Genomic DNA, 20,500 nt, shown 5'->3' with positions numbered 1-20,500 from the left:
TGTTTAACAGGTCTCTCTGTGGGTGTTGTTCATGTGTTTAACAGGTCTCTGTGAGTGTTGTTCATGTGTTAACAGGTCTCTCTGGGGGTGTTGTTAACAGGTCTCTCTCTGGGGGTGTTGTTCATGTGTTTAACAGGTCTCTCTGGGGGTGTTGTTCATGTGTTAACAGGTCTCTCTGGGGGTGTTGTTCATGTGTTTAACAGGTCTCTCTGGGGGTGTTGTTAACAGGTCTCTCTGTGGGTGTTGTTCATGTGTTTAACAGGTCTCTCTGGGGGTGTTGTTCATGTGTTAACAGGTCTCTCTGTGAGTGTTGTTCATGTGTTAACAGGTCTCTGTGGGTGTTGTTCATGTGTTTAACAGGTCTCTCTGTGGGTGTTGTTCATGTGTTTAACAGGTCTCTGGGGGTGTTGTTCATGTGTTAACAGGTCTCTCTGGGGGTGTTGTTCATGTGTTAACAGGTCTCTCTGTGAGTGTTGTTCATGTGTTAACAGGTCTCTCTGTGAGTGTTGTTCATGTGTTTAACAGGTCTCTCTGTGAGTGTTGTTCATGTGTTAACAGGTCTCTCTGTGAGTGTTGTTCATGTGTTAACAGGTCTCTCTGTGGGTGTTGTTCATGTGTTAACAGGTCTCTCTGTGAGTGTTGTTCATGTGTTAACAGGTCTCTCTGTGAGTGTTGTTCATGTGTTAACAGGTCTCTCTGTGGGTGTTGTTCATGTGTTAACAGGTCTCTCTGGGGGTGTTGTTCATGTGTTGTTAACAGGTCTCTCTGTGAGTGTTGTTCATGTGTTGTTAACAGGTCTCTCTGTGGGTGTTGTTCATGTGTTTAACAGGTCTCTCTGTGGGTGTTGTTCATGTGTTTAACAGGTCTCTCTGGGGGTGTTGTTCATGTGTTTAACAGGTCTCTCTGTGAGTGTTGTTCATGTGTTAACAGGTCTCTCTGTGGGTGTTGTTCATGTGTTTAACAGGTCTCTCTGTGGGTGTTGTTCATGTGTTTAACAGGTCTCTGGGGGTGTTGTTCATGTGTTAACAGGTCTCTCTGGGGGTGTTGTTCATGTGTTTAACAGGTCTATCTGTGGGTGTTGTTCATGTGTTTAACAGGTCTCTCTGTGAGTGTTGTTCATGTGTTTAACAGGTCTCTCTGGGGGTGTTGTTCATGTGTTTAACAGGTCTCTCTGTGAGTGTTGTTCATGTGTTAACAGGTCTCTCTGTGGGTGTTGTTCATATGTTTAACAGGTCTCTCTGTGGGTGTTGTTCATGTGTTTAACAGGTCTCTGTGAGTGTTGTTCATGTGTTAACAGGTCTCTCTGGGGGTGTTGTTAACAGGTCTCTCTCTGGGGGTGTTGTTCATGTGTTTAACAGGTCTCTCTGGGGGTGTTGTTCATGTGTTAACAGGTCTCTCTGGGGGTGTTGTTCATGTGTTTAACAGGTCTCTCTGGTGGTGTTGTTAACAGGTCTCTCTGTGGGTGTTGTTCATGTGTTTAACAGGTCTCTCTGGGGGTGTTGTTAACAGGTCTCTCTCTGGGGGTGTTGTTCATGTGTTTAACAGGTCTCTCTGGGGGTGTTGTTCATGTGTTAACAGGTCTCTCTGGGGGTGTTGTTCATGTGTTAACAGGTCTCTCTGTGAGTGTTGTTCATGTGTTTAACAGGTCTCTCTGTGAGTGTTGTTCATGTGTTTAACAGGTCTCTCTGGGGTTGTTGTTAACAGGTCTCTCTGTGAGTGTTGTTCATGTGTTTAACAGGTCTCTCTGTGAGTGTTGTTCATGTGTTAACAGGTCTCTCTGTGAGTGTTGTTCATGTGTTAACAGGTCTCTCTGTGGGTGTTGTTCATGTGTTTAACAGGTCTCTCTGGGGGTGTTGTTCATGTGTTAACAGGTCTCTCTGGGGGTGTTGTTCATGTGTTTAACAGGTCTCTCTGTGGGTGTTGTTCATGTGTTTAACAGGTCTCTCTGGGGGTGTTGTTCATGTGTTTAACAGGTCTCTCTGGGGGTGTTGTTCATGTGTTAACAGGTCTCTCTGTGAGTGTTGTTCATGTGTTTAACAGGTCTCTCTGTGGGTGTTGTTCATGTGTTAACAGGTCTCTCTGGGGGTGTTGTTCATGTGTTTAACAGGTCTCTCTGGGGGTGTTGTTCATGTGTTTAACAGGTCTCTCTGTGGGTGTTGTTCATGTGTTAACAGGTCTCTCTGTGAGTGTTGTTCATGTGTTAACAGGTCTCTCTGTGAGTGTTGTTCATGTGTTAACAGGTCTCTCTGTGGGTGTTGTTCATGTGTTAACAGGTCTCTCTGGGGGTGTTGTTCATGTGTTGTTAACTGGTCTCTCTGTGAGTGTTGTTCATGTGTTGTTAACAGGTCTCTCTGGGGGTGTTGTTCATGTGTTTAACAGGTCTCTCTGTGGGTGTTGTTCATGTGTTAACAGGTCTCTCTGGGGGTGTTGTTCATGTGTTTAACAGGTCTCTCTGTGGGTGTTGTTCATGTGTTTAACAGGTCTCTCTGTGGGTGTTGTTCATGTGTTTAACAGGTCTCTCTGTGGGTGTTGTTCATGTGTTTAACAGGTCTCTCTGTGAGTGTTGTTCATGTGTTTAACAGGTCTCTCTGTGGGTGTTGTTCATGTGTTTAACAAGTCTCTCTGGGGGTGTTGTTCATGTGTTTAACAGGTCTCTCTGTGAGTGTTGTTCATGTGTTAACAGGTCTCTCTGTGGGTGTTGTTCATGTGTTTAACAGGTCTCTCTGTGGGTGTTGTTCATGTGTTTAACAGGTCTCTCTGTGAGTGTTGTTCATGTGTTTAACAGGTCTCTCTGTGGGTGTTGTTCATGTGTTTAACAGGTCTCTCTGGGGGTGTTGTTCATGTGTTTAACAGGTCTCTCTGTGAGTGTTGTTCATGTGTTTAACAGGTCTCTCTGTGGGTGTTGTTCATGTGTTTAACAGGTCTCTCTGTGGGTGTTGTTCATGTGTTTAACAGGTCTCTCTGGGGGTGTTGTTCATGTGTTTAACAGGTCTCTCTGTGAGTGTTGTTCATGTGTTAACAGGTCTCTCTGTGGGTGTTGTTCATGTGTTTAACAGGTCTCTCTGTGGGTGTTGTTCATGTGTTTAACAGGTCTCTGGGGGTGTTGTTCATGTGTTAACAGGTCTCTCTGGGGGTGTTGTTCATGTGTTTAACAGGTCTATCTGTGAGTGTTGTTCATGTGTTAACAGGTCTCTCTGTGGGTGTTGTTCATGTGTTTAACAGGTCTCTCTGTGGGTGTTGTTCCTGTGTTTAACAGGTCTCTCTGTGAGTGTTGTTCATGTGTTTAACAGGTCTCTCTGTGGGTGTTGTTCATGTGTTAACGGGTCTCTCTGGGGGTGTTGTTCATGTGTTGTTAACAGGTCTCTCTGTGAGTGTTGTTCATGTGTTGTTAACAGGTCTCTCTGGGGGTGTTGTTCATGTGTTTAACAGGTCTCTCTGTGGGTGTTGTTCATGTGTTTAACAGGTCTCTCTGGGGGTGTTGTTCATGTGTTTAACAGGTCTCTCTGTGAGTGTTGTTCATGTGTTAACAGGTCTCTCTGTGGGTGTTGTTCATGTGTTTAACAGGTCTCTCTGTGGGTGTTGTTCATGTGTTTAACAGGTCTCTGGGGGTGTTGTTCATGTGTTAACAGGTCTCTCTGGGGGTGTTGTTCATTTGTTTAACAGGTCTCTCTGTGGGTGTTGTTCATGTGTTTAACAGGTCTCTCTGTGAGTGTTGTTCATGTGTTTAACAGGTCTCTCTGGGGGTGTTGTTCATGTGTTAACAGGTCTCTCTGTGAGTGTTGTTCATGTGTTTAACAGGTCTCTCTGGGGGTGTTGTTCATGTGTTTAACAGGTCTCTGGGGGTGTTGTTCATGTGTTAACAGGTCTCTCTGGGGGTGTTGTTCATTTGTTTAACAGGTCTCTCTGTGGGTGTTGTTCATGTGTTTAACAGGTCTCTCTGTGAGTGTTGTTCATGTGTTTAACAGGTCTCTCTGGGGGTGTTGTTCATGTGTTTAACAGGTCTCTCTGGGGGTGTTGTTAACAGGTCTCTCTGTGAGTGTTGTTCATGTGTTAACAGGTCTCTCTGTGAGTGTTGTTCATGTGTTAACAGGTCTCTCTGTGAGTGTTGTTCATGTGTTAACAGGTCTCTCTGTGGGTGTTGTTCATGTGTTTAACAGGTCTCTCTGGGGGTGTTGTTCATGTGTTAACAGGTCTCTCTGTGAGTGTTGTTCATGTGTTTAACAGGTCTCTCTGTGAGTGTTGTTCATGTGTTTAACAGGTCTCTCTGTGGGTGTTGTTCATGTGTTAACAGGTCTCTCTGTGGGTGTTGTTCATGTGTTAACAGGTCTCTCTGTGGGTGTTGTTCATGTGTTTAACAGGTCTCTCTGTGGGTGTTGTTAACAGGTCTCTCTGGGGGTGTTGTTAACAGGTCTCTCTGTGGGTGTTGTTCATGTGTTAACAGGTCTCTCTGGGGGTGTTGTTCATGTGTTGTTAACAGGTCTCTCTGTGAGTGTTGTTCATGTGTTAACAGGTCTCTCTGTGGGTGTTGTTCATGTTTTTAACAGGTCTCTCTGGGGGTGTTGTTCATGTGTTTAACAGGTCTCTCTGGGGTTGTTGTTCATGTGTTTAACAGGTCTCTCTGGGGGTGTTGTTAACGGGTCTCTCTGAGTGTTGTTCATGTGTTTAACAGGTCTCTCTGTGGGTGTTGTTCATGTGTTTAACAGGTCTCTCTGTGGGTGTTGTTAACAGTTCTCTCTGGGGGTGTTGTTAACAGGTCTCTCTGTGGGTGTTGTTCATGTGTTTAACAGGTCTCTCTGGGGGTGTTGTTAACAGGTCTCTCTGGGGGTGTTGTTCATGTGTTTAACAGGTCTCTCTGTGGGTGTTGTTAACAGGTCTCTCTGTGGGTGTTGTTAACAGGTCTCTCTGTGAGTGTTGTTCGTGTGTCTCCGCTTCCTTCTGTAGATTCTTGTTTGGTGTTTGTCCTGTGTAGGACCTTAGCTGGTCGTGTTTGTACTGTGTAGGACCTTTGCTGGTCTGGTTTGTACTGTGACTCTAAATGAAATAGAACCTTGACCATGTGACCTAGCCACCCCAAAACAACTTTGTAATGTTCACATCACAAGCCCTTTGGCATTCTGAAAAGTGGATAAATGTACATAGTTTTACCTGAATTTATTAGTCACATTTTTTGACATGCCTCTGGTCTAATTGAGCAACGGTAATGAATGGCGGTGTTTGTTTTGTACCTCAGACCAAAGGGCCTGAGTGTCATACAGCCTCTATAAGGGCCTGAGTGTCATACAGCCTCTATAAGGGCCTGAGTGTCATACAGCCTCTATAAGGGCCTGAGTGTCATACAGCCTCTATAAGGGCCTGAGTGTCATACAGCCTCTATAAGGGCCTGAGTGTCATACAGCCTCTAAAAGCCCTGAGTGTCATACAGCCTCTATAAGCCTGAGTGTCATACAGCCTCTATAAGGGCCTGAGTGTCATACAGCCTCTATAAGGGCCTGAGTGTCATACAGCCTCTAAAAGCCCTGAGTGTCATACAGCCTCTATAAGCCTGAGTGTCATACAGCCTCTATAAGCCTGAGTGTCATACAGCCTCTATAAGCCTGAGTGTCATACAGCCTCTATAAGGGCCTGAGTGTCATACAGCCTCTAAAGGGCCTGAGTGTCATACAGCCTCTATAAGGGCCTGAGTGTCATACATCCTCTATAAGGGCTTGAGTGTCATACAGCCTCTATAAGGGCCTGAGTGTCATACAGCCTCTAAAAGCCCTGAGTGTCATACAGCCTCTATAAGCCTGAGTGTCATACAGCCTCTAAAAGGGCCTGAGTGTCATACAGCCTCTATAAGGCCTGAGTGTCATGCAGCCTCTATAAGGGCCTGAGTGTCATACAGCCTCTATAAGCCTGAGTGTCATACAGCCTCTAAAAGGCCTGAGTGTCATACAGCCTCTATAAGGCCTGAGTGTCATACAGTCTCTATAAGGGCCTGAGTGTCATACAGTCTCTATAAGGGCCTGAGTGTCATACAGCCTCTATAAGGGCCTGAGTGTCATACAGCCTCTATAAGCCTGAGTGTCGTACAGCCTCTATAGGCCTGAGTGTCGTACAGCCTCTAAAGGGCCTGAGTTTCATACAGCCTCTAAAAGGGCCTGAGTGTCATACAGCCTCTATAAGCCTGAGTGTCATACAGCCTCTATAAGGGCCTGAGTGTCATACAGCCTCTATAAGGGCCTGAGTGTCATACAGCCTCTATAAGCCTGAGTGTCATACAGCCTCTATAAGCCTGAGTGTCATACAGCCTCTATAAGCCTGAGTGTCATACAGCCTCTAAAAGGGCCTGAGTGTCATACAGCCTCTATAAGCCTGAGTGTCATATAGCCTCTAAAAGCCCTGAGTGTCATACAGCCTCTATAAAGCCTGAGTGTCATACAGCCTCTATAAGCCTGAGTGTCATATAGCCTCTAAAAGGGCCTGAGTGTCATACAGCCTCTATAAGGGCCTGAGTGTCATACATCCTCTAAAAGGGCCTGAGTGTCATACAGCCTCTATAAGGCCTGAGTGTCATACAGCCTCTATAAGCCCTGAGTGTCATACAGCCTCTATAAGCCTGAGTGTCATACAGCCTCTAAAAGGCCTGAGTGTCATACAGCCTCTATAAGGCCTGAGTGTCATACAGCCTCTATAAGGCCTGAGTGTCATACAGCCTCTAAAAGTGCCTGAGTGTCATACAGCCTCTAAAAGGGCCTGAGTGTCATACAGCCTCTAAAAGGGCCTGAGTGTCATACAGCCTCTATAAGCCTGAGTGTCGTACAGCCTCTAAAGGGCCTGAGTGTCATACAACCTCTATAAGCATGAGCGTAGCCTAGTGGTTAGAGTGTAGGGGTGGCAGGTAGCCTAGTGGTTAGAGTGTAGGGGTGGCAGGTAGCCTAGTGGTTAGAGTGTAGAGGCGGCAGGTAGCCTAGTGGTTAGAGTGTAGAGGTGGCAGGTAGCCTAGTGGTTAGAGTGTAGGGGTGGCAGGTAGCCTAGTGGTTAGAGTGTAGAGGAGGCAGGTAGCCTAGTGGTTAGAGTGTAGAGGCGGCAGGTAGCCTAGTGGTTAGAGTGTAGGGGTGGCAGGTAGCCTAGTGGTTAGAGTGTAGAGGTGGCAGGTACACTAGTGGTTAGAGTGTAGGGGAGGCAGGTAACCTAGTGGTTAGACTGTAGAGGAGGTAGGTAGACTAGTGGTTAGACTGTAGGGGGGGCAGGTAGCCTAGTGGTTAGAGTGTAGAGGCGGCAGGTAGCCTAGTGGTTAGAGTGTAGAGGTGGCAGGTAGCCTAGTGGTTAGAGTGTAGGGGTGGCAGGTAGCCTAGTGGTTAGAGTGTAGAGGTGGCAGGTACACTAGTGGTTAGAGTGTGGAGGTGGCAGGTAGCCTAGTGGTTAGAGTGTAGGGGTGGCAGGTAGTCTAGTGGTTAGAGTGTAGAGGAGACAGGTAGTCTAGTGGTTAGAGTGTAGAGGTGGCAGGTACACTAGTGGTTAGAGTGTAGAGGTGGCAGGTAGCCTAGTGGTTAGAGTGTAGGGGCGGCAGGGTAGCCTAGTGGTTAGAGTGTGGAGGAGGCAGGTAGCCTAGTGGTTAGAGTGTAGAGGAGGCAGGTAGCCTAGTGGTTAGAGTGTAGAGGCGGCAGGGTAGCCTAGTGGTTAGAGTGTAGAGGCGGCAGGGTAGCCTAGTGGTTAGAGTGTAGAGGAGGCAGGTAGCCTAGTGGTTAGAGTGTAGAGGCGGCAGGGTAGCCTAGTGGTTAGAGCGTTGGACTAGTAACCGGAAAGTTGCAAGTTCAAACCCCCGAGCTGACAAGGTACAAATCTGTTGTTCTGCCCCTGGACAGGCAGTTAACCCGTCATTGAAAATAAGAATTTGTTCTTAACTGACTTGCCTAGTTAAATAAAGGTAAAATAAAATAAATAAATAAATTTACAAAATCTCCTCCGGCACCATTATAATGATTTAAAGGCACATGACTCACAAGAAAGTAGTAGAGAGGATCAATCAGGATATTGATTTATTACATGACATTTTCATAGTGACCTTGACAGATGAGAAGTCCATAGATTGAAGTTGTACAGCACTTTCATGACCTGTAAATCCCCCCCCCCCCCATAACCAAACTGGGCGGAAACATGGGTAATTGTGCCAGGAAACTGTTCATCACACACAGAGTGTGTGCCTGTGATTATTATTATTTGACCATGCTGGACATTTATGAACATTTGAACATCTTGGCCATGTTCTGTTATAATCCTCACCAGGCATATCGTCAAAAATAACATTGCGATACGTAACTATCGATTCCACCCCCCCCCCAACCAAATGACTACACCCCAGCTAACCACATCATGGTTGAGCAAGACATGTTCTAGATAAAGGAGCATATTGTTTTTAAACGTGTTCATGCTTTTCTCCGCTGCCAAAACAACAGCTGTTTCCAAGTGGGCAGATATCACAACTGTTCAGTGAAGGACTCCGGTAGGCTACACATGCCTATAATCAATGAAAAGTGGCTATCGAGGAGGGGAGGAGGCCTCTTCTGTTCGCCTACTAACAAATCGACATCTCAATATCTCAACGGTTTCCGGGGTCACAGAGAAGAGAGGGTGGGTGGAGGACTTTTTCCCAAATGAGAAATGGCCACGCTGCCCGTGTTCCAGAGCATTGTGTGATGCATTAATAGTTATTTATGAAATGAGAAATGGCCACGCTGCCCGTGTTCCAGAGCATTGTGTGATGCATTGTGACGGACTGACTGATCTACAAATAATAGTGAATAGTTATTTATGATGCAAGGTGATTTGTAGATCAGTCAGTCGTGACCCGCATACAATGTCAAACGAGCTCACTATCTTGTCTCCTCTGAGGCCTCTGGCAAAGGCTCCGAGGTATAGATCCAGAATCAGCTTCCATTCCCACAATCCTAACCTGAACCATAGTAAGGGGGGAAAAGGATAAACTGAATCCAGATCAGAGTCTAGGGGCAACTTCACTCTACACTTCCAGTCCATCCTCAGTCTCTCTCACTGCAGCACAGTCCTCTTCACCACGCGGCCATCTTTGTCGATGGCAAAGTTATAGTTTTTAGGGTTGTCCAGGGCTTCCTCAATACGCTGGTCCAGGTTCTCCAGGTTGATGAAGCTCTTGGCCTCCTCCTGGAACAAAGCCATGTATGTAGAGAGTTGAGACATTGATGCATTGACACTACAACGTTCTAGTTTCAGAGGGAAACAACTACCGCCAACATGGCGCCACATCTGTTTACAACAAGGTCAATAAACGTAACTTTGGCTTTCAAAAGGTTGACCAAAACTCTACATACCTGAATCCGCATTATCTCCTCTCCCTTCTCTTTAACAAAGCTTTCCATGGCCTGCTCTCGCAGAATGGCTGCCTCTGTCTTCTTGACCTCAGCAGCTTCCACCTCTTTCTGAACTCTCAGTTCCCTAAAGGCAGAGAACAAGAGAGAAAAGGGAGAGAGAGAGAGAGAGAGGAGAGAGAAGAGGGAGAAGAGAGAGAGAGAAAAGAGGGGAGAGAAGAGGGAGAGAGAGAGAAGACGGAGAGAGAGAGAAGAGGGGAGAGAGAGAAGAGGAGAGAGAGAGAGAGAGAGAAGAGGAGAGAGAGAGAGAGGGAGAGAGAGGCGGGAGAGAGAGAGGCGGGAGAGAGAGAGGAGGGATAGAGAATGTGAATACAAGACAGACATCATTTCCCATTAAGCTTTATGGATTATTTGATGGAGGTGGACATGAAAGGGGCAGTGAAAAGTGCTCTGCACTACGTAGGGAATAGGGTGCCATTTGGGACAAATCAGAACCGATGTTCCTTCCTGACCTGATCTTGAGCATGCGGAGATTCTCCTCCTGGTTCCAGGTCATGAGGGAGCGGTGCTCCTCCGCCTCCTGCTTCGCCCTCTCCTCCGCCAGGGAGCCCACCTCCTCTTCATACCTCTTCCTCAGCATCTCCTCCTTGAACTCCAGCCTGACAACCACATCACACTAATCAAAACCTCATTCATGGACCACAACATTATAACCGCCTTTCTGTGTTCTCCATACTGAAAACTCTCCAAAACCCTTCTTCTGTAAAGGTGAAAGTCACCCAGTCAAATACTGCTTGAGTAAAAGTCTGAAAGTATTTGGTTTTAAATATACTTAAGTATCAAAAGTAAAAGTATAAATCATTTTGACTTCCTTATATTAAGGAAACCAGACGGAACAATTCCCTTGTATTTTTTCAAATGTAATTACGGATAGCCAGGGGCACACTCCAACACTCAGAACAGAATTTACAAGCATTTGAGTTTAGTGAGTCCGCCAAATAGTAAAGTACAGATACCCCAATAAACTACTTAAGTGGTATTTTAAAATATTTTTTACTTAAGTACTTTACTGTCCCAATTATGTTGGTAACCAGTTTATAATAGCAATAATGCACCCCGGGGATTGTGGTATATGGCCAATATACCACAGCTAACGGCTGTATCCAGGTACTCCCGTGTTGCATAACAACAGCCCTTAGCCGTGGTATATTGGCCATATACCACACCCCCTCGTGCCTTATTGCGGAGAAGTTAATCATATCAGTCGACGAGTTAAACGGACATCCATTGATGGAAAATGATCTGGCGAATTTAATGAGGGCAAATTATATTTTCTCTTGCCACATTTAAATTCCTTTATGATGTTGTCATATCTTGCAATACTAATCATTTTGAGGAAACCCACATTTAGATTCTAACGTCATTACAAGTTACTATGATATTCATTGGCTCAATAACGTTAGGGAAAAAGTGTTTATTGTATAAATATGGCAACTTCTCCCTTGCTATGATTTTTTTCGTTGGTCTAAGTTTACTAACCATGGCGGAGTTAGTGCCTACAAAAATACGCCATATTTATCTTTATGACTATGAATGGGATAACTGAAAGCAAGGTAGCTAACGTTGTCTAGTATCAATAGTAAAACTGATCAGTCAGACAATTTCACTTTTATGCAGAACTAACTATCAGTAACCTTAGATTTAATCTTAAGATTTTGTCCTGAAACACACCACGTCTGAAACATAAACGTGCATTGGTCTAGTCTTACCTCAGCGCTCTCATGATCAGGTCATATTCTGTGAATCTCTCCCTGAGGACCACCATCTCCACCGGGTCGACGGGAGGTGGCGTTTTGATGCGCCCCTCTTTGGATTTGGCCTTTGGGTCGGTGCGGGTCTTCCTACCCCGGACAGCCTCCACAAGCACGGCTCCACGGGGGGCGAGAAGCCGGATTACCGGGGTACTTCTGGTAATAACTTGAAACATACTGACTGACAATCGACTGCTTACTCTAATAGTTTAAGTGAAAATATTTACCTACAACTATCAATAAAATGCGTGCATGAGGTTAAAGGAAACATACAATTTGCTTTACGAAGCAGCCATGTTGATAAAGAAATCCCGGAAGAATTCCCAAGGTTACCTAAATAACTTCCGGATCAATGTCTAGGTTGAAGTACAGATAGAACAATGAGACAGATATTTCACCGGATGTATAAATGTGAAGCATCTAGGTGGCGTTTCCACTCACTACCATATAAGGTGGTAGTGAGAGGAAGTCCAGTGGCTTGTATGTGGGAGAAGATGGATTTTGGCCGATATTTTTCAAATTTTCTTATTGATAAAACATTTAATTTAAATACAGTTTTCTGTTTCTAAAACTAGAATCTGTTACGAACAGAGTGGACACATTTTTGTAGACATTACTCGTTACAAAGGTAAAACAGAAATAGGTTGTTTATAAGGAGTGCAAGGACACTTCACAGACTCGGAGTTCCCTAACGGAAATATGCAAATACTTGCGTGAACGCACCAATAGGCTCTCGCTATTTCATGCTTGTCTCTGCCCACTATGATTAATTTGCTCCCATTAGAAACGACAGGGTGTGGTTAATCTTGGTTTAGTTACACACATCTTTGGTCGAAGGGTTTCCACTAAATAGCACAGCCACAACGTCAAAATGGTCTATATCATAAACATTTATGAAAACACAAATTACATTTTTGGTCTTAATTTAAGGTTAGGTTTAGCCATCTGATGCACATTCAGATGTCATAAATCAGCACTGCAGAGCTCTCCCTGTCCTCTGCCGTGTCTTGATTTTATTACTGTTGATGATATCTGGAAATGTGCATGTACACCCTGGCCCATCTACTGTTGCTAGCCCCATTTCTGACTTGTACTCTGATATCTGCTTCACTGATTTCTCTTCTCGTAAAAGCCTGGGTTTTCGGGCATGTTAACCCTAGAAGCTTATTACCTAAAATGGATCAATTGAAAGTGTTGGTCCACAGCTCCAATCCAGATGTGTTGGTCATTACTGAGACGTGGTTAAGGAAGAGTGTTTTGAACACTGATGTTAACCTTTCTGGTTATAACCTTTTTCGGCAAGACAGATCTTCCAAAGGTGGGGGAGTGACAATCGTTACCAAGGATCACTTTCAGTGCTCTGTTGTCTCCACCAAGTCTGTCCTCAAACAATTTGATTTGCTGGTTTTAAAAGCATTCAACTTTCAAATAGCTCTTTGTTGACTGTTGCTGGGTGCTATCGTCCTCCATCAGCACCGGCCTGTACCCTACCTGCCCTAAGCTCTCTACTGGCTCCTTACACGAAGTCTGAATTTGTCCTGCTAGGTGACCTAAACTGGGACATGCTTAAACCACCTGACCAAGTCCTAAAGCAATGGGATTTATCAGATTATTACCAATCCCACAAGGTATGACTCCAAATACCCAGAAAAGGCTACTCTCCTCGATGTTATCTTCACAATAATCCTGACAGGTATCAGTCTGGTGTTTTCTGTAATGACCTTAGTGATCACTGTTTTACAGCCTGTGTTTGTAATGACTGCTCAGTGAAACGTCCTGATTTGTCATAGACGCTTGCTAAAACACTTTAATGAGCAAATCTTCCTTCATGACCTGGACTCTGTAAAATGGTATAGAATCAGCTTGATCCCCCTCTGTCGAAGACGCTTGGACCTTCTTTTAAAAAATATTTTCAGTGGTATTGTTAACAAACATGCCCCCATGAAGAAAATGAGAATTAAAAACAGGTTCAGCCCCTGGTTCGACCGTGATCTTGCAGTTTCTCCACCTCAAGAATTGCATTTGATGAAAGGCTCTGCACACACACACTCAGGCTGACTGGCTCTCGTTCCTGCAAATGACAAATAAGTGTACTCAGGCTAACCGGAAAGGCCATAGTTAGTTACTTTAAGGAGCAGTTCTCTCTCTGTGAGTCTAACCCCAAGAAGTTCTGGAAAACAGTTAAAGACCTGGAGAATAAACCCTCCTCCTCACAGCTGCCCATGTCCCTTAATGTTGATGTCATTGTTACTGACAAGAAGAACATGTCTGAGCTCTTTAATCACCACTTCATTAAGTCAGGATTCCTATTTTTTATTTTATTTTATTTAACCTTTATTTTACTAGGCAAGTCAGTTAAGAACAAATTCTTATTTTCAATGACGGCCTAGGAACAGTGTCTAACCCCAAGAAGTGTTGTAAAAACTTTCTTGATGTCTGTAGTATTCTCTCTGGTATGCAATCTGGTTTCGGCTCAGGTTATGGACGTGTCACTGCAACCTTAAAAGGTCCTCAATGATGTTACCATTGCCCTTGATTCTAAGCAATGTTGTGCTGCTATTTCTATTGACTTGGCCAAAGCTTTTGATAAGGTAGACCGTGCTATTATATATATATGGTTGCTGATAATGGGCCTCTGTACGCCTATGTAGATATTCCATAAAAAAATCTGCTGTTTCCAGCTACAATAGTCATTTACAACATTTAACAATGTCTACACTGTATTTCTGATCAATTTGATATTATTTTAATGGTCCCCAAAAAAATTTGATTTTCTTTCAAAAACATGGACATTTCGAAGTGACACCAAACTTTTTGTTTCAAAAGCTGGAAACGGCAGTTTACACAGAACCACCTTTGACAAATAATTCTCAGTGTGAAAAAGGCATCCCATGGTGTTTTATCAACGAGCTCAATGTATTCCAAACACTGGTGAGTAGTAAACAAAGCCCCCATCTGGTATCTAGAACTGTCTGGCACTCGTTGTTTCCCTGTTTTACTACAAAAATATATTTTACTTATTAAGTCAAAGACAAAATTAACTGCAATATACTGGTCTCAAATATATTAGCATAACTATGCTACACAGAACCACGACGGACCCATAGTAAAATGAGAGGCGTTTCACCATATTAAAAACGTGTCCCAGTGCAACATACCTATCTCTGCCAACAGGGGCCTCGTATCGTCGCATACCAATTGATCTCAAGTTCTCACCATACCGGCTAGACCAAAACATTGCTTTTAGTTGCCTGGCTTGCATTTACTGTATACATTTTAAAACAGATGTGTTTATTGGTGTTAAATTAGAGACCGTTTACTATTTGGAGCACCAGGCTGCTGATGTCATGCAGAGGCTCTCGTTTTGTATTTATACTTTTTTCATAACGACAATATAATGTTTATGATGTCGATAGGCGGACTGTAAACCAGCCTTATAGTTGTAATTGTAGCATTGACTTGAAAATCAGTCAAAACCACCTCAAAACAAGACATGATATCAATAACGAGATGAAGCTGAAACGAGCCACGTCCGATTCTCTACGTGTCAGTTTGTTATCATTGTTGCAGGCCATCTCACCGACAACTCACCGACTTCTGCCGCATTGAAAAGGGCGCATTGTTTTCGTGACTGTCAGCAAACAAACACATCTAACAGTTAACTATTGGGCCATTCTTCCGTGGTTACTACTGTTGACCAAATTAAAAATCAAATAAAAGAGCTACAAATAATGTTTCTATGAAAGATTGCTATGCCTTAAAGATGTTTTTCTTGTTGGTGAAAAGTTGAGACTTTCAGCTAACGTTAATGTGGAAGCAACCTTCAAAACTACAATGTCCTTTCGGGCATTATTTCACTAAATATTTGTTGTGTTTAGTATAAGATTACAGATATATGTCAAACATTGTAAATAAATTAATATAATAATTATTCTTTTTTTAAAATTAGAAATACTCATAATTCAAACCTCTACATGCTTTTGCTCTTCCACTGCGTTAGATGTCGCAGTGACACAAATTTAAACTTGTTTCTTGTTCCTTTTCAGCGAATCTCCCGCTCAAGATTTGCGGGCTTCCTTAGCAACCGCCCTTCGATACGAACTGTGAAGGATCTTAGCAACCGCTCTTCGATACGAACTGTGAAGGATCTTAGCAACCGCTCTTCGATACGAACTGTGAAGGATCTTAGCAACCGCTCTTCCATACGAACTGTGAAAGACGCGATGCGAAGCGTCCCTGGCTCCGAGACAACAGAAACATGGAGCCTCAGGAGCCAACTTCTCCCGCAGACGAGGCAGATGTAAACAGAGTAAGAAGTGTTCATTTTGTTGTATTAGCTACAATAAACAGGCACTCTTTGTTGTGCGCAAAGTTACAGGCGACCGAGGTATAAAATAACAGGAGTTTAGCCGAGACAAATGCGGAACCACCCCCTTTTGATTCACGTTAACTAGCTAACGACGTTATCTAACCGAGATGGCTAACATTAACATTAGCTATCAGTAAAGTGGCTAGCTTAGCTACCAGTAACACGGCTAGCTTAGCTACCAGTAACACGGCTAGCTTAGCTACCTGTAACACGGCTAGCTTAGCTACCTGTAACATGGCTAGCTTAGCTACCTGTAACACGGCTGGCTTAGCTGCCAGTAACATGGCTAACTTAGCTACCAGTAACACGGCTAGCTTAGCTACCAGTAACACGGACTAGCTTAGCTACCAGTAACACGGCTATCTTAGCTACCAGTAACACGGCTAGCTTAGCTACCAGTAACACGGCTAACTTAGTTACCAGTAACACGGCTAACGTAGCTACCTGTAACACGACTAGCTTAGTTACCAGTAACACGGCTAGCTTAGCTACCAGTAACACGGCTAACTTAGTTACCAGTAACACGGCTAACGTAGCTACCTGTAACACAACTAGCTTAGTTACCAGTAACACGGCTAACGTAGCTACCTGTAACACGACTAGCTTAGTTACCAGTAACACGGCTAGCTTAGCTACCAGTAACACGGCTAGCTTAGTTGCCAGTAACACGGCTAACGTAGCTGCCAGTAACACGGCTAACGTAGCTACCTGTAACACGGCTAACTTAGCTACCAGTAACACGGCTAGCTTAGTTACCAGTAACACGGCTAACGTAGCTACCAGTAACACGGCTAACGTAGCTACCAGTAACACGGCTAACGTAGCTACCAGTAACACGGCTAGCTTAGTTACCAGTAACACGGCTAACGTAGCTACCAGTAACACGGCTAGCTTAGTTACCAGTAACGCGGCTAGCTTAGCTACCAGTAACACGGCTAACGTAGCTACCAGTAACACGGCTAACGTAGCTGCCAGTAACACGGCTAACGTAGCTGCCAGTAACACGGCTAACGTAGCTACCTGTAACACGGCTAACTTAGCTACCAGTAACACGGCTAGCTTAGTTACCAGTAACACGGCTAGCTTAGCTACCAGTAACACGGCTAACGTAGCTACCAGTAACACGGCTAACGTAGCTGCCAGTAACACGGCTAACGTAGCTGCCAGTAACACGGCTAACGTAGCTACCTGTAACACGGCTAACTTAGCTACCAGTAACACGGCTAGCTTAGTTACCAGTAACACGGCTAACGTAGCTACCAGTAACACGGCTAACGTAGCTACCAGTAACACTGCTAGCTTAGTTACCAGTAACACGGCTAACGTAGCTACCAGTAACACGGCTAGCTTAGCTACCAGTAACACGGCTAACGTAGCTACCAGTAACACGGCTAACGTAGCTACCAGTAACACGGCTAACGTAGCTACCAGTAACACGGCTAACGTAGCTACCAGTAACACGGCTAACGTAACTACCAGTAACACGGCTAACTTAGTTACCAGTAACACGGCTAACTTATGGCTAACGTTACATACATTAGTACAGTCACATAGAACAAGGAGCACAGTGGCGTGGGTTTTCTACAGAAACATTAAGTAGATTAGCTACATTTATTTGACCCATAAAACATGTCACATGTCTTGCCTGCTTTGCCCAAATAGGTTTTCCCTAACCACTCAAACCTAATAGGTAGTTAGTAACGTTAATTAAGATACAGTAACAAGCAAACTAAACTTATTTTCACAGGTAGACTGGATCTAACAGTCAAATACTCCATCTAAACTTGGATCGCTTCTCAATTGCGATACGGCTCTAGAAACAAAGCCCTTTTACTTTCATATCACATCGACATAAATTCACAAATGAAAAGTATACACTTCCTGTATATACTGTGTTAACCGGCTTTATCACAGTGGCAGCTGACAGTATTTCTTTAGTGAACACGATTCTGGTGGCCTTCTGTTTACACACAAGTGTTAGGAGCATGCAAGACACATAGCTAATTCGATCATGTGGTCTTCCGTAAACATGCGCTGTAACATGGAGATATGGCCGTGTGGGAACACTAACCCTATAAATGTGTGTATCAATGTCACCTTTTGATTTATTTAATTGTTTTACAAATTCTCGCCGATATGAAAGATAATGTAGAAATTGAGCAAGTTGAGGTGACTAAACTGTTTGGAGTAACCCTGGATTGTAAACTGTCATGGTCAAAACATATTGATACAACAGTAGCTAAGATGGGGAGAAGTCTGTCCATAATAAAGCGCTGCTCTGCCTTCTTAACAACACTATCAACAAGGCAGGTCCTACAGCCCCTAGTTTCTACCTTCTTAACAACACTATCAACAAGGCAGGTCCTACAGGCCCTAGTTTCTACCTTCTTAACAACACTATCAACAAGGCAGGTCCTACAGGCCCTAGTTTCTACCTTCTTAACAACACTATCAACAAGGCAGGTCCTACAGGCCCTAGTTTCTACCTTCTTAACAACACTATCAACAAGGCAGGTCCTACAGGTCCTAGTTTCTAACTTCTTAACAGCACTATCAACAAGGCAGGTCCTACAGGCCCTGGTTTTGTCACACCTGAACTACTGTTCAGTGGTGTAGTTAGGTGCTAGAATGAGGGACTAGAGAAGATTTGCTCAGAACTATTTGATTTTGAACAGGGGAACACGGTTGGCCCTTGGATGTACACAAAGAGCTAACATTAATCATATGCATGTCAATCTCTCTGCCTTCATCACTACTTGTATTTGTGAGAGCTATTGACATGTTGAAATCACCGAGCTGTCTGTTTGAACTACTGGCACACAGCTCAGACACCCTGACCACCCCACAAGACATGCCACCAGAGGTCTCTTCACAGTCCCCAAGTTCAGAACAGACTAAGGGAGGTGCACAGTACAACATAGAGACATGACTACATGGAACTCTATTCCACATCAGGTACCTGATACAAGCAATGCAATTAGATAGAAAATCAATTCAAATAAGATTCAAATACACCTTATGGAGCAGTGGTGACTGTGAAGAGACACACACGGGCACAGAATAACATACACACTATACACACACGTACACATGGATTTAGTGATGTAGATATGTGGTAGTGGAGGAGTAGTGGTGACTGTATTATGAAATCTGTTGAAAATGTATTGTAATGTTTTTAAAATTGTAAAACTGCCTTAATTTTGCTGGACCCTAGGAAGAGTAGCTGCTGTCTTGGTAGGAACTAATGGGGATCCATAATAAACCCCAGGAAGAGTAGCTGCTGTCTTGGTAGGAACTAATGGGGATCCATAATAAACCCCAGGAAGAGTAGCTACTGTCTTGGCAGGAACTAATGGGGATCCATAATAAACCCCAGGAAGAGTAGCTGCTGTCTTGGTAGGAACTAATGGGGATCCATAATAAACCCCAGAAAGAGTAGCTGCTGCCTTGGCAGGAACTAATGGGGATCCATAATAAACCCCAGGAAGAGTAGCTGCTGCCTTGGCAGGAACTAATGGGGATCCATAATAAACCCCAGAAAGAGTAGCTGCTGCCTTGGCAGGAACTAATGGAGATCCATAATAAATACAAAATACTAATAAGGACCTTCCTGTGTTTCCAAAACTGTACCGGAAGCGATGCATGTTAATGTTCAAACCGAGTGTTGGGGCTCTATAAAAAAAAATATATATATATATATATTATCCCCTACAGAATTACTGTTGTGTGTAATGTAATCGAACTGAGAGTCATGGCCAAGGGCTAGCTTACTAGCCAGTCAACATAACTTTTCAGCTATTAGGTTGCTGGAGCTGTCACCCTCAGGTCTGTCATCCAGCTGCTGTCTATGATCCACAATGCTAATGCTAACGCTACTGCTAACGCTACTGCTAATGCTAACGCAATTGCTAATGCTAATGCTAATGCTCCTATGTTCTGAACATGAACTGTTGTTTGAAGAGTTACTGTTTTATTCTGTGATGTTGCGCTTTTATTGAGGAGTTTAAAAAATTTTTTTTACTCCTTCTAAGTTTCAGAAGACCGAGTCATGGTTCCATCTCCCAGCAGAAGAGGACAGGAGTCAGTTCCTGGGTCTGGGTAAGACAGGAGTCCACCGTGCTGTGGAGGGTCAGTCTCAGCACTGTGCCAACCATACGTACAGACGCACTTTCAACATGACAAGGCACTGGCAACTCCCAACAACTAGATGACAGATTTTGCTCTTTGAAACTAGCTGTCTGTCTGTCTGTCTGTCTGTCTGTCTGTCTGTCTGTCTGTCTGTCTGTCATAAACCTTTCTGTTCTGTTTTGTAACGTGGGTCTCACAGATGAATTAATCACCAGCAATGATAGAGATAACATTGTAATACATGTCGTTGTTTTTAATATGTTGATTTGAGTTTTTTTCATTAGAATTTCAGGACAGTCGTCTGTCGCCTGCCCTTGCTCTGCTACCAGAGTACGACTTCTCGGGATACTCTCTCTTCCAACAAACAACAGACTTAGAGTTTGCCCCTTTAAGGTAACGCTTTCTTCAGTAGAAAATAAAAACCGTTTATTAAAATAACAGTTTCATTACTGTAAGGAACAAAGGTCACTATATCAGCATGAATAGGTTATTGAAAAGTAACCCGTGCTTGTCTCCTGTTTGTCTTGTCAGGGGGTCTCCAGACGTGTCTGTAGCCTCCGAGAGGTTTCTGATACCACAGGCCAAGAAAGGCAGTAGCGGCGTTGTCCAGCCGTCTGATCCTCACCATTCCCCTCTGTCCCAGCATCCTCTAGCCTACAACTCCACCCTGTCTGAGGTCAGCTGATCTTTCTCTACCTGTAACCTTCATATAGTAACCAATGCTTGCTACTTCTTGTCCCTCTTACTGTGCTAGCATGCCAAATGGAGCTAACATCTACAGATCACAGAGCTAACACCACCAGATCACAGAGCTAAATGTAGCCAACACCACCAGATCACAGAGCCAACACCACCAGATCACAGAG

The 20,500-nt window shown here is 44.0% G+C and overlaps 2 protein-coding genes across 2 annotated transcripts in view; one reads left to right on the top strand and one right to left on the bottom strand.

Annotated features, from left to right (window-relative positions):
* Positions 1-7,995: 7,995 nt before the first annotated feature.
* Positions 7,996-11,489, bottom strand: mrps26 (mitochondrial ribosomal protein S26). Its single transcript, XM_029654884.2, has 4 exons — positions 11,096-11,489; positions 9,839-9,985; positions 9,330-9,453; positions 7,996-9,162 (listed from the first exon to the last, which is right to left on the bottom strand). The coding sequence occupies exons 1-4, from the start codon at positions 11,311-11,313 to the stop codon at positions 9,031-9,033; spliced, it is 621 nt and encodes a 206-aa protein (XP_029510744.1). The 5' UTR covers positions 11,314-11,489; the 3' UTR covers positions 7,996-9,030.
* A 3,701-nt stretch (positions 11,490-15,190) lies between these two features.
* alms1 (ALMS1 centrosome and basal body associated protein) overlaps positions 15,191-20,500 on the top strand; it is an 83,681-nt gene continuing 78,371 nt past the window's right edge. Inside the window, exons 1-4 of the mRNA XM_065025039.1 lie at positions 15,191-15,446; positions 19,538-19,604; positions 19,919-20,027; positions 20,166-20,310. Of these exons, the coding sequence (XP_064881111.1) occupies positions 15,396-15,446; positions 19,538-19,604; positions 19,919-20,027; positions 20,166-20,310 (372 nt within the window). The 5' untranslated portion in view covers positions 15,191-15,395. The remainder of the gene's footprint in view (positions 15,447-19,537; positions 19,605-19,918; positions 20,028-20,165; positions 20,311-20,500) is intronic.

The sequence above is a fragment of the Oncorhynchus nerka genome, linkage group LG12 (assembly GCF_034236695.1).
Source record: "Oncorhynchus nerka isolate Pitt River linkage group LG12, Oner_Uvic_2.0, whole genome shotgun sequence".
Lineage (NCBI taxonomy): Eukaryota > Metazoa > Chordata > Actinopteri > Salmoniformes > Salmonidae > Oncorhynchus > Oncorhynchus nerka.
Note: the sequence above shows the minus strand (reverse complement) of the source record. Positions and strands in the feature narration are given on the sequence as shown.

What these genes read in the sequence shown, in the direction of transcription:
- mrps26 (XM_029654884.2), bottom strand. Translation starts at nt 11,313, where the DNA reads ATGTTTCAAGTTATTACCAGAAGTACCCCGGTAATCCGGCTTCTCGCC. An exon ending in CTCCGCATGCTCAAGATCAG is followed by an intron (nt 9,454 to 9,838) that starts GTCAGGAAGGAA and finishes CTCTGCCTTTAG; the next exon opens with GGAACTGAGAGTTCAGAAAG. An exon ending in AGGAGATAATGCGGATTCAG is followed by an intron (nt 9,163 to 9,329) that starts GTATGTAGAGTT and finishes GCTTTGTTCCAG; the next exon opens with GAGGAGGCCAAGAGCTTCAT.